At 34.7% G+C, this 21297-nt stretch overlaps 4 protein-coding genes across 4 annotated transcripts; 2 read left to right on the top strand and 2 right to left on the bottom strand.

The window, feature by feature from the left end:
- The first annotated feature begins 2320 nt into the window (after window positions 1-2320).
- Window positions 2321-3736, top strand: LOC140884121 (HMG-Y-related protein A-like). Its single transcript, XM_073290796.1, has 2 exons — window positions 2321-2448; window positions 2985-3736. The coding sequence occupies exons 1-2, from the start codon at window positions 2398-2400 to the stop codon at window positions 3411-3413; spliced, it is 480 nt and encodes a 159-aa protein (XP_073146897.1). The 5' UTR covers window positions 2321-2397; the 3' UTR covers window positions 3414-3736.
- A 2238-nt stretch (window positions 3737-5974) lies between these two features.
- Window positions 5975-10586, bottom strand: LOC140879502 (transmembrane 9 superfamily member 3). The gene is made up of 7 exons (XM_073283244.1): window positions 10288-10586; window positions 9536-9576; window positions 8837-9422; window positions 8613-8750; window positions 8355-8511; window positions 6799-7283; window positions 5975-6362 (listed from the first exon to the last, which is right to left on the bottom strand). Exons 1-7 carry the CDS (start codon window positions 10431-10433, stop codon window positions 6143-6145), a joined length of 1773 nt encoding a protein of 590 aa, XP_073139345.1. The 5' UTR covers window positions 10434-10586; the 3' UTR covers window positions 5975-6142.
- Window positions 10587-12406: 1820 nt separating this feature from the next.
- On the bottom strand, window positions 12407-13234 carry LOC140884274 (uncharacterized). The gene has a single exon (XM_073290984.1). It carries the CDS (start codon window positions 13232-13234, stop codon window positions 12407-12409), a length of 828 nt encoding a protein of 275 aa, XP_073147085.1.
- A 1161-nt stretch (window positions 13235-14395) lies between these two features.
- LOC140883810 (uncharacterized) lies at window positions 14396-17681 on the top strand. Its single transcript, XM_073290401.1, has 3 exons — window positions 14396-14868; window positions 15758-15995; window positions 17348-17681. The coding sequence occupies exons 1-3, from the start codon at window positions 14569-14571 to the stop codon at window positions 17497-17499; spliced, it is 690 nt and encodes a 229-aa protein (XP_073146502.1). The 5' UTR covers window positions 14396-14568; the 3' UTR covers window positions 17500-17681.
- Window positions 17682-21297: the final 3616 nt, after the last annotated feature.

Raw genomic sequence — 21297 nt, 5'->3', positions numbered from 1 at the left:
ATTTTATCATGCTTGATATTCCCCGCAGCCTTAGAGAACTGATTGTTATTTCGCATGTCAAAAATAAAAGTTATGAAGTTAACTCAAGATGCATTAAGTCCGTCAAAAAGAAATCAAGTAGATAAAAATCAGTAAACTGAATCAAATTTTTCATGTCACATTCAAGCATAAAAGACATTTCGTTTTCCAAAAACAAATATAAGCCAATACAAAGCATACTGTCAAATCTATTATTTTGTAAAATAAATTTATTCTTATCTTATTCATCAAAGATCATCCTAATCAATATAAAATTAAATCAAAATTCTAAAATATATTATATATATATAGTACTAAGTTTTTTTTAAAAAAAATTCAAATGAGCGGTCGTCCAAATAAATTTATATTTAAAAGATATATCATGTATATAATACTAAAAATTTTTATAATTTGAGGGGGGGCGGTCGCACCCTTTCGGAACCATGTAGCTCCGCCACTGCCCTTACGTACAACTGTGTTTTCTTGGTGTGCTTTTAGACTTCTACTATATAAGTGAGATCTTATCTGTACAGACATTGCCTCAATGCAGATTCAGTGGTTGAGATCTATCAATACATGTGAGTCCTAATATTTTTCAGTGGATCTCACAAAATTGATAAATCTCCACCATTGAATACATAATTGGGGTAATATCTATATAGGTAGCTTGAAATTATCTATGTGGGTGAACTACTAAAATTTTAATGATTAATGTTTGCTTAATCAATCGGAATTAAGGAGATTGACAAATAAATATCATAGAGCTTATTGGCCAATGAATCTTGTTTCCAAACAATCAATGTTAATGTAATAATTGATGTATATACTTTTAGTTATTGCATCAAGAAATTAGAAATAATTTGCTCCAAGGAATAAAATTATGGTAATTGGTTATACTAAGCTGGTCCTTCTAGACGGAAGTGACGCGAGTGTTCGCATCGAAGTTACAGCATTGGCGAACCATCCACTATTTAGTATTTACATTATATTTCTAATTTTTTTTATTTTTTAAAATTAATAAAAAAAATAACCCTAAAAAACAGCATTGTTCAGCAGTTCAGCTTAATATGTGAGCCTAGAATTCCAAAACATATTTTAGATTTCCCAGAATTTACAGAACTCAAACTTTTAAGGGAAATAGATAAGTTGGTTCGAAATTACTTCGTATTGCAAAATGCGAATCTTTTACGATAAGATACTATGGTCATAGTATTAAGGATGTAAATTAACTGAATAGAGGCGGTTCGCGAATTTTTTGAATAAACTCAAAAATATTTGATTTGAATTTGAAATTATCGATTAATTCGACCCAAACTCGAGCATGTTTCAACTTTTTTTAAACCGAACTCGAACATATTCAAATCTTTTTTCCGAGCCTAACTCAAACACAAGTTATTTTTGTTCAATAGTTCACAAACTGCTCACGAACTTTATTATTTCTTTAATAAAATATAATTATATAATTAAAAAATATATTTTAAGTTTCTATTTTTGAGTAGCTCGCGAATATATGCTCGAATATGTCGAACCCAACACGATCAAATTCGAACTTTGTCGAGCAAAAAAAAAATTTAAAATTTTATAGCTTCGATTAGAATTTGATTTTAATTTTCTTCATATTCAATTTGATTCGATTCGTTTACATCATAACAATGACAACTTTATTTTCTATTACCACCTACCACATGTATTAAAAATTTAGAATTCTTTTTATGATTATGATTGCCATCAGAATCGATTAAAAATGTTCCATTCTCATATGATAAAGGAGAAAAATTATAATTTTGGTCAGGTTTATCTGTCATTTCGAAATTTTGTTATTTTATATTATCAAATTTTAATCTTAAAAATGTAAATTTACTCTTTTTAAGCAATTTTTTTTTCACGAGAATACTAATATAATTTCACATCATGTCGAGAAATTACTTAAAATATAAAAAAAAATTAAGAAAGATGATGGAATAAAACTAAAAAAATTTAGAAAATGATTAAAATTGTAAATAATAAATACATCGAAGGTAAAATATAAATCCCATCTTTAAATAATGAATGCTGTCAGGTTTCAAAAAAAGGTAACACCTCTGTCCATGTCATCAATTCTCGTGACACCATTTCGACGCATTGAACTCAGTCGATTGTGACAGCTTTACGCAGATCTCGACCGTCCATTCTCTCTCAAAAACAGCACAAAATTATTTTTCTTTAAAAAATATATTTACAGGAAGGGAACTTTATTATTATTTTTGAAAAAAATAGGACAAACTTTATTTTATTCAAATTCATGTAATAATTTTGTCGATAAGTTCTTTCAAACAGATTTCCTTCACTGTAAAGCTGACCCTTTCGTCTGTTTGCTTTTTCTCTCAAACCTTTGCTTCAATGGCAACCGAGGAGCTCGGCAAACCACCGTCGCTGCCGTCATACCCACAGGTGAAAGTATCGATTTTTTTACTCAAGACTTTTAATTTTTAATTTTTCTAAATTCCTTTTTTTTTTCTTTTTCGCGTATAGTATTTTCTTGAATAATTTGTTGTGTGTTTTTTTTTTGGAAGTTTATTGGCGATTTTCATGTTTGTAGAGAACCCCATTTTTTTGTTTCAATTTTTTTTCTTGGAACCCTCATTTTGTGTGTTTTGAGTGTTTCTTTATTTGCACTTCGGGTAAAAATAGTTGTAATTATGAATGTATGTGCATATGCATGCATTTCTGCCCAAATCTTGGTTATAATTGCTTACTCTTGTGTAAAGAAGTGGGTTTTACATCTTTGGTCATGGCTTGAAAATGGTGCTCACCTTTTTGCGGAAAAAGGAGAATCTTTACTTTGTATCAAGTTTGAGTGTTTATGAAGATTTCGAAATTTTGACCCTTTTGTTGGTACTACTTTGTTTTTGCACTTCTGGAAGAGAGAAATTGTTCAGAGACAGTGATATTGTTAACTTTAGGGAATTTGATTTTCATCTTCTCAGATGATAACGGAAGCATTGGATGCCCTGCAACAAGGAGGAGCAAACAAGTCGTCTATAACGAAATTCATGGAGTCGAAATACGGGGAATTGCCGGCTGGGCATGTTCATTTGCTATCGGATCACCTGAACAGAATGAAGGACAATGGGGAGCTTCTGCTGATCAAGAACAACTACATCAAGTCGGGGGCTGACGCTCCGCCCAAACGTGGTCGTGGCAGGCCTTCGAAGCCGAAAGATCCTTTGCCCGAAGGTGTCGCCCCTGCTCCTACTCGACCACGGGGACGCCCAAGAAAAGATCCCAATGCGCCCCCTGCCCCCAAGAAACCAAAGCTTCCTCCAGGCCCACCGAGCCTCTCCAAGTCTGGAAAGCCAAGGGGGCGGCCTAGAAAGGTGAATCCAGAGCTGATGCAGAACGGTGTGGAGGCTTGAGATGATTTGCAGGTGTGTAGTGTTGGAGGTTGACTTGTTCTGGTTATCTTTAACTTTAGATGTTTTATGCACTTCAATGGCTGTTTTAATTGGACGGTGGTTTTAGATTTCCATGTTTTATGTGTTGTGTATTTGGCTATGGTTAGTGTACATCGGGGACGTTCTTGTTTGATTGTAGCTGTTTCAATAGGAGAGAGATCTAGTGCAGTTTATGGGGTTGACTTAGTTTTATGATGTTTTGTACTCCTGTCGAATTCTATGTATTTTTTGTCTGCTCTTGCTAATGGCTGTGGATCAGGTGTGTCTTAATCCAAGGAATAGTTCATTTAATGATCCTACAAAATAGATCAGTTAAAATTGAGGTAATCTTGTTGTGAATTGTGATGGATGTCTACTAGGTTCAAATTTTCTAGTTGTACAGTTTTTGAAAACTTTAACATCCATTTGGGATAATATAAAAAATGGGATGAGAATGTTAAAAATTGATTTGTTGTGTTGTGTTGTCGTGGCATGGCATTTATCTTAGTAACAAACTTTTTCTAGCATGGTGGGATTTGAGTAAGAATCACTGTTTGAAGTTTGTTTTAAGCTAATAAGATTTTGTGGTTTCAAAAGTTCTGGACAACATTTATGTGGTGATGGTTTCCTTAGACAAGAACATTCCTTTTTATGGTGCTGTGCACTTTGGTCCACCAAGGAATCTTGATTGCCAATGAGCATTAAATGAAGATTCCAATTTTATTTTATTTTTCAACAAAAGATTTCAAATTTTCAAAACTTGTTTTTACATTTTAGGTAGATATTTGTTAAGCGTCACATTTTGAAGTGTTTGGTGTCGTTTACGATTCTGTCTCGTGTTGTGTGGTGCTGCTGTCCACATTTGATCCTCGCCAAAGATGGCCAATCGAACTAAATGGACTATAGAATGATTGTTCATTTTATTATATACAATTTTTTTTTGAGTACAAGTACAATATTTCATCAATATTACAACTACACAATACAACAATGTAATGAAATTGCTCGCACAATCGACGAGACTTGAGCATGGACTCGAGACTTGCTTATCTCGAGCGATGAAACTACTTAAATCTACCTAAATAAATTAGGAAACTTATCCGCCATCAGCGGGAATCAACCTGAGACCAATTGGTCTCAAATTGGTCTCAGGGCCTCACCCTTAACCATTGGGCCTAGGGATGGCAATTTTCTCCGACCCGATGGGGAACCCTATACCCGACCCGAACGGAGGAGGGTATGGAGACATTTTTTGGACCCGATTAAATAAATGTGTAAATGGGTATGTGGATCTCGTAAATAGGGATGGAGTAGGATGTAGTGGTATCTTACCCATACCCTATCCGATACTCAATTATATATATATATATATATATTAATTTATATTAAATAAATGCTAATTTAATTTTTTTTTGTTGAATTATGTTAGTTGGATGAAATAATGAAAATTATTAATATAAAACTAATGCTATTTTTTAGAAGTTTTATTTTTTATATAATTCTTTGGTTGTAAATTTTTTTCGGTGTTTTATTTTTTTATTATCTTAAAAATTTTGATATAAAAATCTAGTAAATAAGTATAGTTTTATCAAATAATTAAAATTTTTAAAAAATTATTTTTATGGAGTATATACAATAAATGGGTATATGGGTAGGATATGGATATCCGATCATCCGAGAGGTATGGGGATGTTGATGAAATTAAATATCCGATGGGTATGAGTATAGGGATGAATTTAATAAATGGGTATGGGGATGAAGGCATGATATCCTACCCATATCCGACTCATTGCTATTCCTAATTAGGCCAAGGGCTCATTGGCCATTTTATTATATACATATTATAATTAGAAGCCACACTATTTAGGAATCGCGATGGGCTCCATGGAACTCAAAAGTACTTGAAATACTTGAATTAGAGAGCATAGGTTAAACTTTTGTGATATGACACGTGGGCGTCATTTGCTTTATGGAGTAAATAACATTAGTAATTAGTAAGAAAATTTATGTACAAGTAAAACAAATTCAAGAAACATACTTTTTCCACAAATTAGCATGGATCAACATGATACGAAAACAGTCGGAAATGTGGTTGAGCCTAGAACATGAATTTTAAGAGTTCGAACTCCAATTATAAAATGTTAAACCTCATGCTTAATGAACTAAGACACGAGAAACGTTTAAGTTCAGGTGCAGTTCGTGAACTTGAAAAACAATTAAAACGTGAATCACAACAAAAAATTTTGTCACCTAAAGAGCTCAAGATTATTATTAATAATAGCTAGCTGCAAGGACCCCAAATTTTGAATTTGGGGTTCACTCAAGCTGGTAGCTTGAAATCGAGCTTAGCCCAACAAAGATCAAAGGCAAACCTTAAAAGTTAAACCCCCGCTGGTTGGGCTCCGATAAATAAAAAACATAGAACTTTCAATGACCATCAGATTCCTACCTTGGAAGAAGATAGTGAATCCGGTATTAGGTTCGAAGAAAACACATTCAAGTAATCGCAAAACTGCGTATTGCAAGCAAAATGAGCCTAAAAATAAACAAAGAACAAAATAAGTAACTTTTGAAGAGCGACTCTTTTAGACACTACAATCTCCCATTTGAGAAGGCCCATTGTCCTTAACGTTACTCTTTCATTGCAAATTGCCTTACAATAGTTAACAAACATTATGTAGAACATTGAAGTCCAATGACTCCACTTACAGCTACTCGCATTTGATCGAGCGGTAAATGTGTCTGACAAAAAACAGTGCTGCACGGAATCCAACTGTCCCCAGCATAAGGAAGAAGCCATAGCAAACACATGCCATGTACCCAAAGAAAAACGAAGTCTGCATAAAGCCAGACATGTCTGAACGGGCGTAAAAGTAATACAAGCAGTATCCATATATGAACAGCCCAGTAGATCCACCACACAGAAAGGATCTGCAAAATTATCCCATCAATCAATCAGTACATTTCTCGCCAGATAAAAAAAATGCGTTAAGATTATTTAGATGAGGCTCTCATGAGGTAATCTCATTATATCATTCACGCCCAAATCAGTTGATAAAATAATAATTCAGGTGAATCAAGTAGAAATCCTTTCCTGGTTGTTTTGGACAACCATAAAAAACTGTCAGCGAGACATAAAAATATGGTTTATATGGATCAACCTACAAGTAATTTGAACTCTGATCACAGAATCACATCTAAACTGATTCACAATTCTAGAGAACTAACACGATTTCATATCAATGAACACTGTTTAGCTGTGGCTAATTAGGTAATCTGATTTTAGCAATTGATGCATATAAAAACTGAAAACAAATCCCAGCAATGAATATAGCAAAAAACAGAAAACAAAGAAAGCATGTTATACCTCCACCACCATTCATGGTCCTCAGCAGCAAGCTGGAAGTAAGTCAATGCCACAGTGATAAACGCAGTAACGATCAAAAGGATGATGAAGACTATAAATAAAATGCTATAGATGGTGTAAATCCTATGGCCCCATACACTGGCAAATATGTAATAGAGTTCGATGTATATGGCACTGAAAGGCAAGAATCCAGCCATAGCCATCTGAGGCAGAGTTCCACGGTACCAAGGTAATGATGGTATCTCTCTGGGATATTTCGTGGTGCGACACGGAGCTTGAAATTCCTGCTTGCTATTCTTTCCAGCAATCCCTCCCAAGACTAACAATGGCGATGTAACAAGGGCCCATATAAGAAAGATGACAACAATAGTACCAAATGGCAGTGCCGCTGTGGCACTGTAAGCAATTGCCACGGTATTAAGGAAGCAGAATGCAAGAAATAGTGGTCCGCAAAATAGACTTCCAGTCAACAAAAGATTCCGAACCTATAAAATGAAAGTGGAGGCATCAGACCAACATCTTTTGGAGTATATAACATCATAGCCTTTCTCCATTTTCTTTGTTTAATTGTAAGCAAATCAAAGCAGCATTGGCCATTAAACAAGATTAACATCAAGCCAAAATAACTTGTAGGCATTTACAATCTTTATTAGTCTGTAGTTGCTTGACACCAATAGAGTCTAGAAGGTAAATTAATTCGGATAGGATGATGTAAAAATATCTAAAGCAGCTCTAGCATGCAGATCTACTCCCGCAACCAAGCAAACCACACCTCCGGTGCCCAGGTAAATCACACCTCCTCTCTTCTATCCCAACAACCCCGCCCTCCACCAACAGGCCCCACTCTAGTGCCAATAGATTTTTATATGATGCAAATGCATAGGTTCATTAGTCAAACAAGCTACTCCAAGTTCTAGTCAAATTGGGTCGACATAATAAAAGAATAACAAACCATACACACGAAAGTTGAAGTTTACTTTGATTCAGCCGTGAAAGGTTAAGTTTACTTTGTGCTCAGTATTGCAAAAAAAAAAAACAAATGCTGGTCTGTCCACTTCCCGAGGCTGAAAAAGTTGACTCAGCACAAATTGAAGAACCTAGGCTTGAACGCATCATTTTTAGAAACGGGTTAATCATAGGCACGACATTCCCATTGAAAGTTTAGCAACTATATCTTGTTTTAAGTAAATTCCCATTGACAAATCGAGCAACTAAATATCCTTTATTTAGGTAGGCAAACTGAAGGTTGAATGGATCAACAAGGTCCCAATGTGCCAATAACTGGATGCAAATCCTTACTGGACACCTAAACACTGACATCTAATACGTGAGTAACAAATCAACATTGTAAGGCATGCAATACTAACAATAAATCCTTGATATCGAAATATAAAGTTTCTTCTTCTAATGTTTAATTGGTTACACATATTTACTACAATACACATTCAAGTCACTTTTTATTCTGTATTGATGTCATTAAAACTGATCGTATAGATGAATTATAATTTATAGTCAAGTTCAAAAGTACAACGGGACATATGGAAACTCAAGCATACCCAGTTTGTTCCTTCCAGTTGGCCATAGAAAGAGGCAGCCGTATAGCCAGCGATCCCTGATGTCAGTGCATAAATGACAACCAAAGCAGTGAAGAGTGCTCCACGATTGTAAGGATAAAATACACCAACCAATGCAAGTAAAAAAATGAACACCGTCCTGCGGAGAAAATACACAAACACAAGATTTTCAGCATTTTGTGATAAGCAACCTGAAATCTCTAAGCCTTTGGGGAGAATGCAGCTAATTCATATACTTACAGAGTAAACAGCTGGCTGCCAGAACCAAGGCATGCGGCGAATAAAGATTTGTACTTGGGATACCTGAATACATCACCATGTATGTACTTCCAACCTGTTTCCTCTTGGTCATCAACTGCCTCCTCATCATGAGCATACCTTTACAATGATAGAATAATAAAATCAAGATTCAATACGAAAAAGATTCTAGCTCTGAGAACTAGATACTACAAGAATGCACTCACTTGACAAAATCATTCTTAAGAACTCGCATGAGAATAGTAGCCAGAAAACCAGTCAGAAGAAGAACTGTCACACATGAATTTATTATAGAGAACCAGTGTATTTCCAAGTGACGGGGCTGTGAAGAAGACTGTGAATACTTCTCCATTCTTTTCTCAAAAGGAGTTTCTGTTTCCTTCCATTTTACGGAGTACATGAACTCAACATCAACTTCCTTATCCTCAGTTACGTCTACAAGGGCACTAGGGTCAGCTCGTGCATTTATTTCAATCACACGATCCTTATTGTAAAATATTTCAAAATGAAGATGCTTGAACAGATGATATTTGAGCTCGCTGGGATCAGATTTTCCTTCTTTATCAACTTTCCCCAAGAAACCCCAGAGGGGCAAGTCATCATAGTACATTTGGAAATAGTAGTCTTTTGATACTGCACTTCGGAATTTTGAAACTTCTTCCTTAGTTAACTTCTGTTTGCAAACAACTTCAGAGTCTCTATCTTGCAAAAAATCTAGCTTATATGGGGCACTGACAAGTCGGTCGCCATTCAAAACTTCCCCTAGGGCTTCTTTCTTCTCATGCACATCCCCTACCAAAGGTTCCACCAATGACAAGATATTAGTTCATAAAAACTTTTCCAACCAGTTAATCTTAGCAAATCATAATTAAAGAAGAAAAGAAATGAAATAATAAAAAGCAAACCTGGGGAACAGAAAGGAAGATCAAAGTAGCGGTACGTTTCACTGGCACAAGTAAAAAATACATCAGGCACCGATGCAATGTAATAAAATGCATTCTCTTTGCAAATAAATGAGAGTTTTTATATTTACATATTATTCCCAATCAAACTCTATCCAGAAAACTCTAACAAAATGAAGAATATTGCTCATGCATTGGACCATTGCACAACTCTTTACAATGAGTCCATGAAGTTATAAGACTCAAGGGATAGTGACAATTTATGACAAAAAGAGGAGAACTCTTTATGATCGACCCAGTAATACACCTCAATCCCTCAGCAATACAGTGAAACAGAAACCAAAACCAAAGGAAAAAAAAAAAATCCATTAGGAAACCTACAAAATCAAATCTTAAAGCAATGTCCGCAACTCCATGAAAAAGCAAACAATACGCACATACCATGCAATCAACGGAAAATTGATAAGGAAGAATAATACAACAACGAAAAACCAAAAGAATATCTTATCTTCCTTAGCAAAAAAAAAAATTGTCGATCCAACTTAATAAACAATTTCAAATCCAACAATGTCAATCACCACCACCAAGATCCTACTCCACTCCAACTCGACAAATTAAACGCCCAATTTCTCGAATCCAAAGCAAAAAAACCGTGATCAAATCCAAAAGAACAAAAAAGAATACCAATTCACAAAACCTCCAACACACCAAATCCTAAAGCAGATCTCACGAACCACAGAAAGAAGGGGCTTCACCTAGGATTATGAAAAGGGCCGACTTTATTAGCATAGAGCGGGACCGGATCTCCGAGTTTGTACTTGTGATCCGACGCATCGGAGCTCACCGTGACCACGGCGCACAACAGGAGCAAAACGACGGCGTAGCAAGCCCCTCTCTCCATTTTGACGCGAGCGTAGTCGAAGGGGAATGTGCGGAGATGGCAGGATTTCAGTGTTGAAATAGTGAGCTAGCGTGGTGACGGAAGAGATCTCGATCTATGGTTAATGACATGGGAGGGGGTTAGATTAGATTAGGGGGTACGAACCACAAAGAGTTGACAAATTAACGGAATTAGGCAGCTGATTATGACTGCTTAACCCTTCAGATGTTCATTAAGCAAAATAATTTATTTTTCTTTCTTTCTTTTTTTTTTTTTCGTTTATGTGATTAGATCTTGAACATAATAAATCGTATTAAATTTGAGACATCGACATCATATCAAGTATAAATCATTGATCATTAAGCAAACATAGTGTTATACATATTTCAGTATTTGTATTGAGTTTTTTAATGTTTATATATATTTATATTATTTGTTGCTAAGAAATGGGATGTTATATGTATTTTTGTTTTTTTTAAAAAATATTAATGCAGTTATTTGTGGAAGATGTTTTAAAAAATAATAGGTAAATATATTAAAATATTAATGCTAGCTGCTAGTTTAATGGGTTTATAATAAAATGGTGATCGTTGCATGTGCGATGTGTGTCCACAAAATGTAAAAATAAATTTGATAAAGTTTTATTTAATTATAAAACAGTATAATCGGTTGTGATTTTTGGTGGAATTTTTCGGTTTCTGATGATTTTGTATGAGAAAAACTAGATTGATTTTTTTTTACTGAGTTGTATGATTTGTGGATTATGGTAAAGAAAAAAATGGGAAAAGTTTGCATTAGCACATGTATATTTGAAATTTCACTTATAATATATGTTAAAAAATAGTATGACTAAAGGAAAAAAAACAATTTAGTTTAAAATATCAATAAGTAAAGAAAAATTTAAACCCATGGTATGCTCTGACTTTAGGACTTAATTTATAGTCTTAGATTGGCAACATGAGGAATGAATAGGGATGAATATGAAGAAGCTTTTAAGGCACAAATTAATTTGAGTTCTATAGCTCTAATTCAATTCAAATTATAGCATAAGTTGAAACTCGCATGAAATATCTGAACATTTTCATTAGCCACTCGAACTATTGTCATGACTTGAAAGACTCGGATTATGTTTATTTAATACATATATATAATATAATTGTATTAAATTAAATTATAAAAATATTGCAACTTGCCAATTAATTGTGAAATGTCAATCCATAATCTCGAAAAAAAATTCAAATATTCAAATTTGACTCAACTTCATTAATTTTGACTACGCGGAATTAATCTACCATCCAAGACGACTCAAAAACTATAAACCAGATCAATTCATTTACACACTGCATGTGCGGTGATAAATTGACCTGGAATGGGTAGCCGAACTGGCCCCATTTCTTATTTTGAAGACTTCTTGCTTTGTCCAAACATTATAATTACAAGCACTTGTCTACAGTTCTTCAATATTTGTCAATTTGTACGTGAATCTAAAGAAATATATTATCTTTTTATATATAGTGACTCAAAAGTTAACGCTTTTAGTTTATTTTTCTTTTGGTTAAGTAAGATTGGAATTGAAATAATAATCTCAAAGTATCTGAACTTGCATGTTTTGTGAAAGACTAGTACATGCTAGCTAGCTATAGAATAATATGTAATATATACTCTACATACACAATCGATCGAATGGCATAAAAAATGCTGTGGACATCTGAGCATTAATTAATATTTAAATCATGTACTTGTTCGGTTCGTCTAATTCTCTAGATATTGCAAAAATGTCATTCCTTTAGTACTATGTGCATGGACTTCAATGTATATATCAATCATATTTCATACTTAACCAATATATCAACATCATCGCATATTTTCATGTAAGATAATATCTTCTTTCTGTAACAAAGAGTATGAGTGAATGTGTCATTTACATGCACAGCAAAATCTCAACAAATGCATCAATATTACGTACCAAACCAAAATGATCTTTAGTTCAAAAATCAAGATCCACCGGAAACACTCCCAGTAAAGGTCTCGATGGTATCCCCTTGCCCGACTTGATGCCACCTGAAAGACTTATCATCATCCATCACGTTTTGTTTGTAGATAAAGAAGTAGCCGCCGTCTTTGGGAAGATCAAGCTGCATTTCTTTATCCACCTTCTTCAACTTGTTCCTCAGCTCGCCAACATCTTCCCACGGATTAACATCCAAAGGGACTCTCTTTGTGCCGTTTCTAGCCAGAACGACGATCTTCAACTTCCGGGGCCTGGCCGCAGCATTCACCGATGAACCAGTCGAAGTGGTCTCCGGGGATGCCTGGACCAGGACCTCCACTTCGGAATTATCAGCCAGCCCACAATCTTCAAGGGATCCACCATCATGCAACTCCACCCCTTTAGCATGGATCACGAGTCTACTCATCGGGACGCCTTCCATCTCCTGGATTTTCTCTTTCAACCCTCGAACAGTTTCCGTGCAATTCATCCTGACCGTGATCCCAGCCTTGGAGGCCGGCGTTTTCACAACGAGCCGGATCTTGGACGACGAAACATCTTCGTCGTTGTCGTTGTCGTTGTCGTCGTCGTTTTTCTTGTCGTCGTGGGGATCCGGAGCGATCGCCAGATCGATCCGGGATCGATGGAGGATCTCGGAGGAGTGCACATTGAGTTCATCTTGCAGGAGTTGGCCGTTGAAGCTCAGGGTTTGTCTGGATACGGGAATCCCTTGATATTTCTCGACTTTTTCCTTGATTTCCAGCACTGTATCGAAGTAGCCCGCTTCGAGGAAGAAGGGTTTGCCTCTGTTTGGCACCAAGAACAGATCCATCGAGAAATTTGTGTGCTGAAAGAGAAGAGAATTGGGCAGGAGGTATATATGCATGGTTGCAACAGAACCCGAGATTGTTGGAGGAGTTAACAGATATAGATTTCGGTGTCTCAGTAATATCACTACTATATATATTACTATTTTATCGATTAAAAATCTTTATATTATATTTATTTTGGTGTTCTGATTTTGGATTTTGGCAATAAATGATGAATTAAATGATCCCTTTTTTTTTTATTATATAATTTTTTATAATCAATTATATTTTGTTTCAGGTATCAATTCTCGATTGGCTATATTACAAGTCAATGAGACTTTTTTCTGACTACTTTATGCTATTTTAATATTTGACGAATTTAATGCCTAAAACTTTAAATATTTGCCGTAATTTACAATTGCTGGAATGCGCCTAACCAGATAGAGTGCACTTAAATGAAATTGACTAAATAGCTTCTTGTTGTGTTTAAGAAGTAATCAAGTTAGATTGATAGATCAATTGATTATGGTCATTACATTAAATGTTGGACGGAAATTGTCTAATTCGTCGTGTAAGTTATATATCTTGTTGTCGAAATAAAATATTATTCAAGCGATTTAGATTTTTGGTCTATTTTTATCGAAACGCTGACGTGACATTAAAAAATACTGAGACGACCTCAAAAAATATCGAATCGAAAACTATTGATGTAACGTCACTTTGAAATTTTAATGAAAATTGCTAGCTAGTAGTATTTTTTTGTTTCTATTATATAAAATAGGTTGCACACCTCATATTAACTTTTTTCATTGTGTCAAATCATTTCAAAACTTATTTTATATCTTTTTTTAAGACAGATCTCAGATTATTAAATTATCTTCATTTCTTCGTCTCTAATATCTATAATCCTTTTTTCTCTAACATCTTTATCAAAATTAAATCAATTAATAATTCTTGTTAAATAAACATGAAATTAAATGTTTAGTGAAATAAAAAAAATAATGATATTATTCACTTAACATTATATCATTCTTTTACACATGCTTCTACGTGCTGTGTGTGACATTCTAGTCAATTTGCGATGCACGGAGTGTACATAGCTTATTAAATAAATAAATAATAAAAAAAACTATGTTCCATGTGAATGTGACAAAAAAACAAACACTTGGGGCACGAAGATTCAAGAAAAGGCCTAGAAAATAAATTTACTGGTGGGGGCAGATCTTGAACCACGTGTTCGGAGTTCATCTCTCTCCCACACCAAAATATAATGCAATGCAATCAATCAATCTCCACTGCTTACCCTTGACTAGTCTCCGGACATCTACGCAGCGACTCTGAGTAAAAAATAAAGAAAATGACGGAGTACGATGAGGCGAAGACGCTCAATGGGATCTATATTGGGGATGAAGATGCTCGAGACAGTGAACAAGAAGCAGGGGATTTGACTCTCTACACTATTGCCAACCGTTTGATTGCTGCCATCTTCTTCCCCGATTCGGATTCTGGGTACGCTTCGGTACCCCTGCTTCAGAGGATCAAAGCCTCGCTCTCCGATAATGTTCCTCTGCTTCGCGACGCGTCCACCAACACTGCTCGCCATATTCTCGCCTGGACTCGCCGCGGCACCCCACTCCGCGCACTCTTCGTAATCTCCGTGAGTATATTTTTCCTAAGCATTCTTTCTGCTGCTATTATTGTTTAACTAGCTTAATTCACTGATTGTATTGCTGTTTTCTAGTAAGCAGCTATCAAAACTCGTGATTTTCGTTCTCAGAAAGAAAATGGGTTCGTTGCGTTTTACTACTCCCTTAGCCCGTGGTTGATGATCTTTTGACTATCGCTTCATTAATTGAATCAGATTGCCGCTCCAATTACTCCACTACCCTCTAATCTGTTTTGCTGTACTCGTTCAATTTTTAGTAAAAATAACTACTTTACTAATCTAAAGCTTTTAATACTGTAGATCGGTATATGCTAAAAACCTTATCATTTAACAACCCAACAGTTTATTGTGTTCACACCCTTATTTCATCCAACGATTGGCTCGACTTCTGCAATATCCTTCTCTTATTCATATGTTTCAATTTATTATCTCTGTGTTATTATTATGATATTATCTGATGCCACAAACCAGAAACAAGAAGTGCATTAATATTTAAATGAGATAATAAGATTAGCCTGTCCTGGCGTATGACTAATGCTTATGTATATTTGCTTTGTGGTATTTTTCATAGCTTCATTCAATATGCAAGCTTATGATAAGCTTTATTCTGGAGCTGGTGCTAATATGTTAGATTTAATCCATGTGAAAGTTTTCATCTTGACTTTCCTTGGTTTGATTACATTTGTACTTTCTTAGAGGAAAGGCTCAATTCCCCTCAAAGTACCTGAGTTCCAGCTACATATATAAACGTTGTAGTCCCCTTAAACTCCTGTTCCCTATTGTTTTGTCTTTTTGTTAAAAAAAAAATGTTCCATTACTTTTAAAATTTGTTGGTTTACTTGGTTTGATGTTTTCTTTCTGGGATACTAAATTGCTGCAGGTTGGGACAATTGCACTTCTCTCCTTGACAGGATTGTCGGTCTTTCTCCTTTTCTTTGTTGCAGCAACCTTCAATGCTGTTGTCATTTCTCTTCTTATGTCTTTAGCAGCAGCAGGAGGATTCTTGGCTCTATTCTTTACCTGTGTTGCAGCCATTTATGTTGGGGCATTAGCGGTGGCGGTGTTTGTTATTTCTACTACTACAGTTACCGCAGTTATTGCTGTTCTTATTGCTACAGGTACTGAGACAATTCTGTTTTTGTTATCTTTAAAATTAATTTGAACAAAGCTAATGGCACCTGGCAGAAGTCTTGTATGCATTTTCTGATGTGTTGATCGGCTACTATATTTGGCCTTTGCTAGACGTTATTCGCATTCTTTCCATCTTGCTTAAGAAATAGAATGAAGAAAACTTGGGAAGATGAGTAGGCCCTCTCTTGAATACCGTGAGCTTATATACCTTGTACTAAGCATTTCGGAAAGTGAGAATGGTAATTTTGCAGATGGCTGTTTCATATGATATTAACTATTGATCCTCTTTACTCCTGGGTAGATTATGGTTGGAAAAATCGCATAAATTTGAAATAGGTTAAGTTAGCCCTTTCTCCCAGTCATTGTGGCGTCAATAGTATGTTACTTTCTGACAGCCAACTTAGAAACCCTTAATCAGTTCAGAGATGCATGTTATCGTGTGATAGGATACTGACCTCTCTAGCTTTTCAAAAACCTCGATAAGAGGAAATGGGTATTGGGATTCTTCGGGGTGGGGACAACTGGTTGTGTGGAAAAGTAAGTACTTTGTGCATTTCATCACCACGTTTTAGGTCCTTCACTTACATTATTTATTCGACTTACAGCCAACTTAGAAACCCTTAACTGCTCTTGTTGTTTCAGGATAAAAGGGTATATTGCTACAGTAACCATCTTCAAAAAATGGCAAATAGAATGTGAGAGAGTTTAAAACCACCATCTATTGTTTTTTTATTACAGTCCAATGAAGTTCATGAAGAAGCATCTTCAGATTCTGAAAAATGAGCAACTCAATTACATGACCACTACATATTGCAGATTTGTATTTTAACTTTTTAATTCGAGTATAAGTTTTTGTATATATTTTCATTCATTTATTTCCAAAATGTTGGACACAGTGTTACCCACCATTTTAGTTTCATACTCTTGAGGGAGAAAACATAAATTTGGATGACAGTAAGGACAATCGATCAAGACAATACGTTGTTTTGATTGTAGGAGGAAGGAGATGATGTTGAGATTTATGTACACAAGTCCTAGCTCTTGCATTCTAGAGCATACAACCAGGTTTATTAAGAAAAAAAATATCGCTTACACGCCACATATGAGATCACTGTAGAGCATACAATCAGGGTTATTAAATCATAGGACCACACAGAACATGTCAGATCTTACATTAGGCAACACTTGGCTTAATACTGTAATCAAATTTAAGACGTTACAGCAATATCCTTCGTATTTTAATGTAAGCGAATCTTCGTAATGATTTTCTTTTCCATTTCTTTTCGCCCGAGAATTTTACAGTGCATTGATCCATACTCATTGTTCATTCTATAAACAGGTTGGATTGGATTCTTTTGGACCTTGTGGCTGGCAGCTAAGAAAAGCTTCGGTCTTGGAAAACGTTTCTTCTACATTACGGGTTCTGCAGTTTCATCGTACTCTAATACTCGGTATTCCCCAGACCAAAATGCATCCAAAAAAGCCGATTGAAGATCTCTTCGACTATTATCTGTGTGTGATATGAATATGTGCAAGCATGATTTTTATCTTGGTATGGCAGTGTTCTTGATCGTACGTGTGCCAATAATACTGCTGGTGAAATGGTTCCATCTTTGTGTGTAAAAAATGCGAAGAAATACGGAGCTTTGTGGAGTTTTGCGCTTTGGATACAAGTTGTACTCGTTACATCTTCTTTCGAACTTTTGTTTGTCCTCGTAGATGTGTGAAAAGATCAACCAACCTGTGGTTGATGTAAAAGAACCAAATCGAACCAAACAATATGATGTTCGAGTCCGGCTCATCTTGAAATTTCAAGGATTGCAAATGGCTTACACCGGGCTCGTTAAATGGGTTTATTTTCGAACTAGTTAAGCATATAATAGAACTCGATTTTGATATAGAATCGAGTTCGAGCATACAATAGAATGGAAATTTATAAACTAATATCTCGCGATAGTAAGCGAGATGGATAGTAAGCGAGATGGACTCGAGCTCGCGAGTTTTTAAACAAACATTTTAACGAGTTCAAGAGGAGAGTATCTTTGAAGTTTGTCTCGAGGTCGATGAAGTTCAGTCTTGACTTGATAAGTTTAATCAACGATGTCGAATGAGCTTTATATCTAGCGGAACTCTCAATGACCTGTGAGCACCTTGTTTCGTTCACGTCCCTACTCTCCAGACACGATCGCTTGCATTCATATAAAATTACTCAATGAAATTGCATTTTAAATCCTTCACATTTCTATTTTCAACTATCAGACCTTTATATATGTCATTCTTCCAAAATATGATCACTTTTTCTGTTTTTTTTTTTCTTTTTCTTTTTCTTTTTCTTTTTCTTTTTCTTTTTCTTTTAAAAACAAACATTTTTCCGGGTTAGGTTGGAAAATCCATAATTTCCCTAAACTGCAAGATAGCAATGGTCAATGACTCAATATTGACCGATGGATACATAACAGATAGATAAATGGAATTTGAAACTAAATTAATATCTCACCGTTCATTTACCCGTTTAAACAGTAGATCTCTTGTGATACGGTGTCATAAATCTTTATAAGAGAAACATATCAATCCTATCTATATTTGACATAAAAAGTAATATTTTTCATGGGTGACCCAAATAAAACATCAAATTGACTCGTCAGACCAATTCAGAGGAGTTTTTTGTGTAGTATAAATATCCATAGAACCACCATATTTTAAAGTTACCGAAAATTTACATAAAATTAAAATATTTCCAAAAGAAGAATATTCTTAAGACTGTTGTGCAAAGGAACCCCATCTTTGGGTCTAAACGCTCATAGATTTGTTCTTGGACTTCACTCAAGTGACCTAGTATTAATGAATATATCATTCAATCTTTTTTTTTTTTTAACTCATGATCTTCCTCTTGATATTTTTAATAAGACTTTGATTGCATTCCCAACATACACAGTTACACCCCCACTCACACTAGATCAAAAACCTCATGATCACCAATTTTATCACAGTTTGCAAGTGGTTTTTAGTTTTCTACTTTATTATCATGCATTTTGTAATCTTGTTTAAATCGGGAATTAAGACATATATTTGTGTAGTTTATAAGCGAGTACTGATTCACCAGATATTTTGAGACAAAACATGTCATGAATTAATATTTTGAGGCTAAAAATTGACCAGGAACCAAATTGTAGAAAAATATTTCAAATTTCGGGTGTGTAGTATTAACTCAATAATTTATTTATTTATTAATTCAATTGCGTGGTCATCGGGTCATTCGATCTAGCTAGCACCCGCGCCAAACAAGCAAAAGGTAATGTAAAATAATAGAATAAGAGAAATCTTTCATTGATCAAATTTTCGGGCATCAATGTTACAAAGCCAAGACAAATTAATTTTTTTACGAATTAATTAATATATCAAATGAATAGAAAGAATAATTAATTAATGAATACGTACATTATCATAAGGATATTGATATAAGATTTCCCGGTACTTGTATCCCGTTTCTTAATTTCAGCTCCTCCCCATCTAAATATATATATTTTGATCTAGATAGTGATGATTTTCTTTTCTTTCTTAATTGGCCACCACAAATCTATGCCAAAGAACTTTCTTTAATCACCATTTCTCTCATAGTTGTAGAGTGCATCAATCCCCTACTTTTTCTCGGCAACAACTTGGACCAAAACCCTCGTTTAACGGCGGCGATGTTCTTACCTTTGTTTTCATCCATGGAACCCTCCTCCTCTTTTCTTCGTGGCAACCCGAAGTTCATCGACCTACTCTTGTTGATCACATTTTGGCCTACATTCTTGAAAACCCTGAAGGATTTTCTAGGTTCCAAGTCCAAAAGACAAGAATAATTCACATGAACCGGAGACGAATATGAGGAATCATTGGATGAAGATAAAGAAGAGAGATAGGAACCAGAAGAAGATGATGATGAAGATGACGCGAGTTTATAAGAGCTTCTGCTACTATTAGATACTTTGGAAAGCCTTTCTCCTAAGCAAATGGAGCAAACCCCAGGCGACTGCTTGTGTTTGGGGTGCTTCTTGCAGGGCTGGCTGCCCATGAAGTTCCCTGGTTTCTTGTATTTTAACTTTGTAATATTAATCTTTTGTTTATTTCTTTCCATTTTCTGTTCTTTTTATTTCTCTATATATGATCCCCAGATATCTTATGGTGACAAATATTTATATATATATGTGGTGGGGTGCATGGGGGTTTCGATCACATTTCATGTGAACTTCATAGTATGTTCTTTTTTTGACGAAGTTAATGTATCAGTCAGGTTTGAAAAGTCTAAAAAAAGATATTGTTCAAATCTCCTTTTATTAGTTGTCTGCAGAAGTTATTCTTTGTTTGGCGGCGTCAAGTCTAACCCACGACGCTTGCACTTTCATTTTAATTATTTACTTTTAATCACACCATTAATTAAAAAAAATATATGCTTTATTAATTTCAGAAGATGTGCTAATAATTTAATTATTAGACAATAAAAGCTCCTATTTTTAAATATACGTGATTAACATTGGTTGTAACAAGAAAATATATATCTTGTTCAATCCCCGGCAAAAGGCCGAAGGTAGTGCTTTTTGTTTGACGAAATTTATAATTTTGTTCCTCTTTAATGAAAGGTGGCCGGCAATTTATATGGCATGTATTCAAAAATATCATCCCATGCGAACTTTTAATTTTTGACTCATATTATAGTTTCATGCACGAGTGCTTTGGGATCATTTATGAGTTCATTTAATTAATTCGTAAAATTAAATATGCACAATATGCATATTACATATGTTGACTAAAGAAATTTTAAATTCATATATGCAATATGCATGATGTCATAAGTGAAATTATGGAAAATGTACAAAAATTCTATAATTTGATCGACACGTCCTTTGCCATGTCTTGACATAATTAACAATTCAATAATACATTAATACTAACGAATTAAGGTATTGAAAATATATTCTCTATATCAATTCCAATTTTGTAAAAATAATAATAAGGGAAAATTGCTTTTTTCGTCCTGTAATTTTGTCATTTTGCGATTTTGGTCCTTTATGTTTTCAGATTTCAGGTTTAGTCCGTTATTTTTAATTTTTTTTGGTAATTTTAGTTCTTTTTCCGATGCAACGCTGATGTGAAACCATTGTAGTGCTGATGTGGAGCTGACGTGTAGAGTGTCACGTAAGTATTTTCGAAAAAAAAAAAACGAAAATTGTCAAAAATCGAAACATGCAGGACTAATAATGATAATTAATGGGCATGAAATTATAATGATATAACTTTATTTAATGG

This window comes from Henckelia pumila, chromosome 2 (assembly GCF_033568475.1).
Source record: "Henckelia pumila isolate YLH828 chromosome 2, ASM3356847v2, whole genome shotgun sequence".
Lineage (NCBI taxonomy): Eukaryota > Viridiplantae > Streptophyta > Magnoliopsida > Lamiales > Gesneriaceae > Henckelia > Henckelia pumila.
Note: the sequence above shows the minus strand (reverse complement) of the source record. Positions and strands in the feature narration are given on the sequence as shown.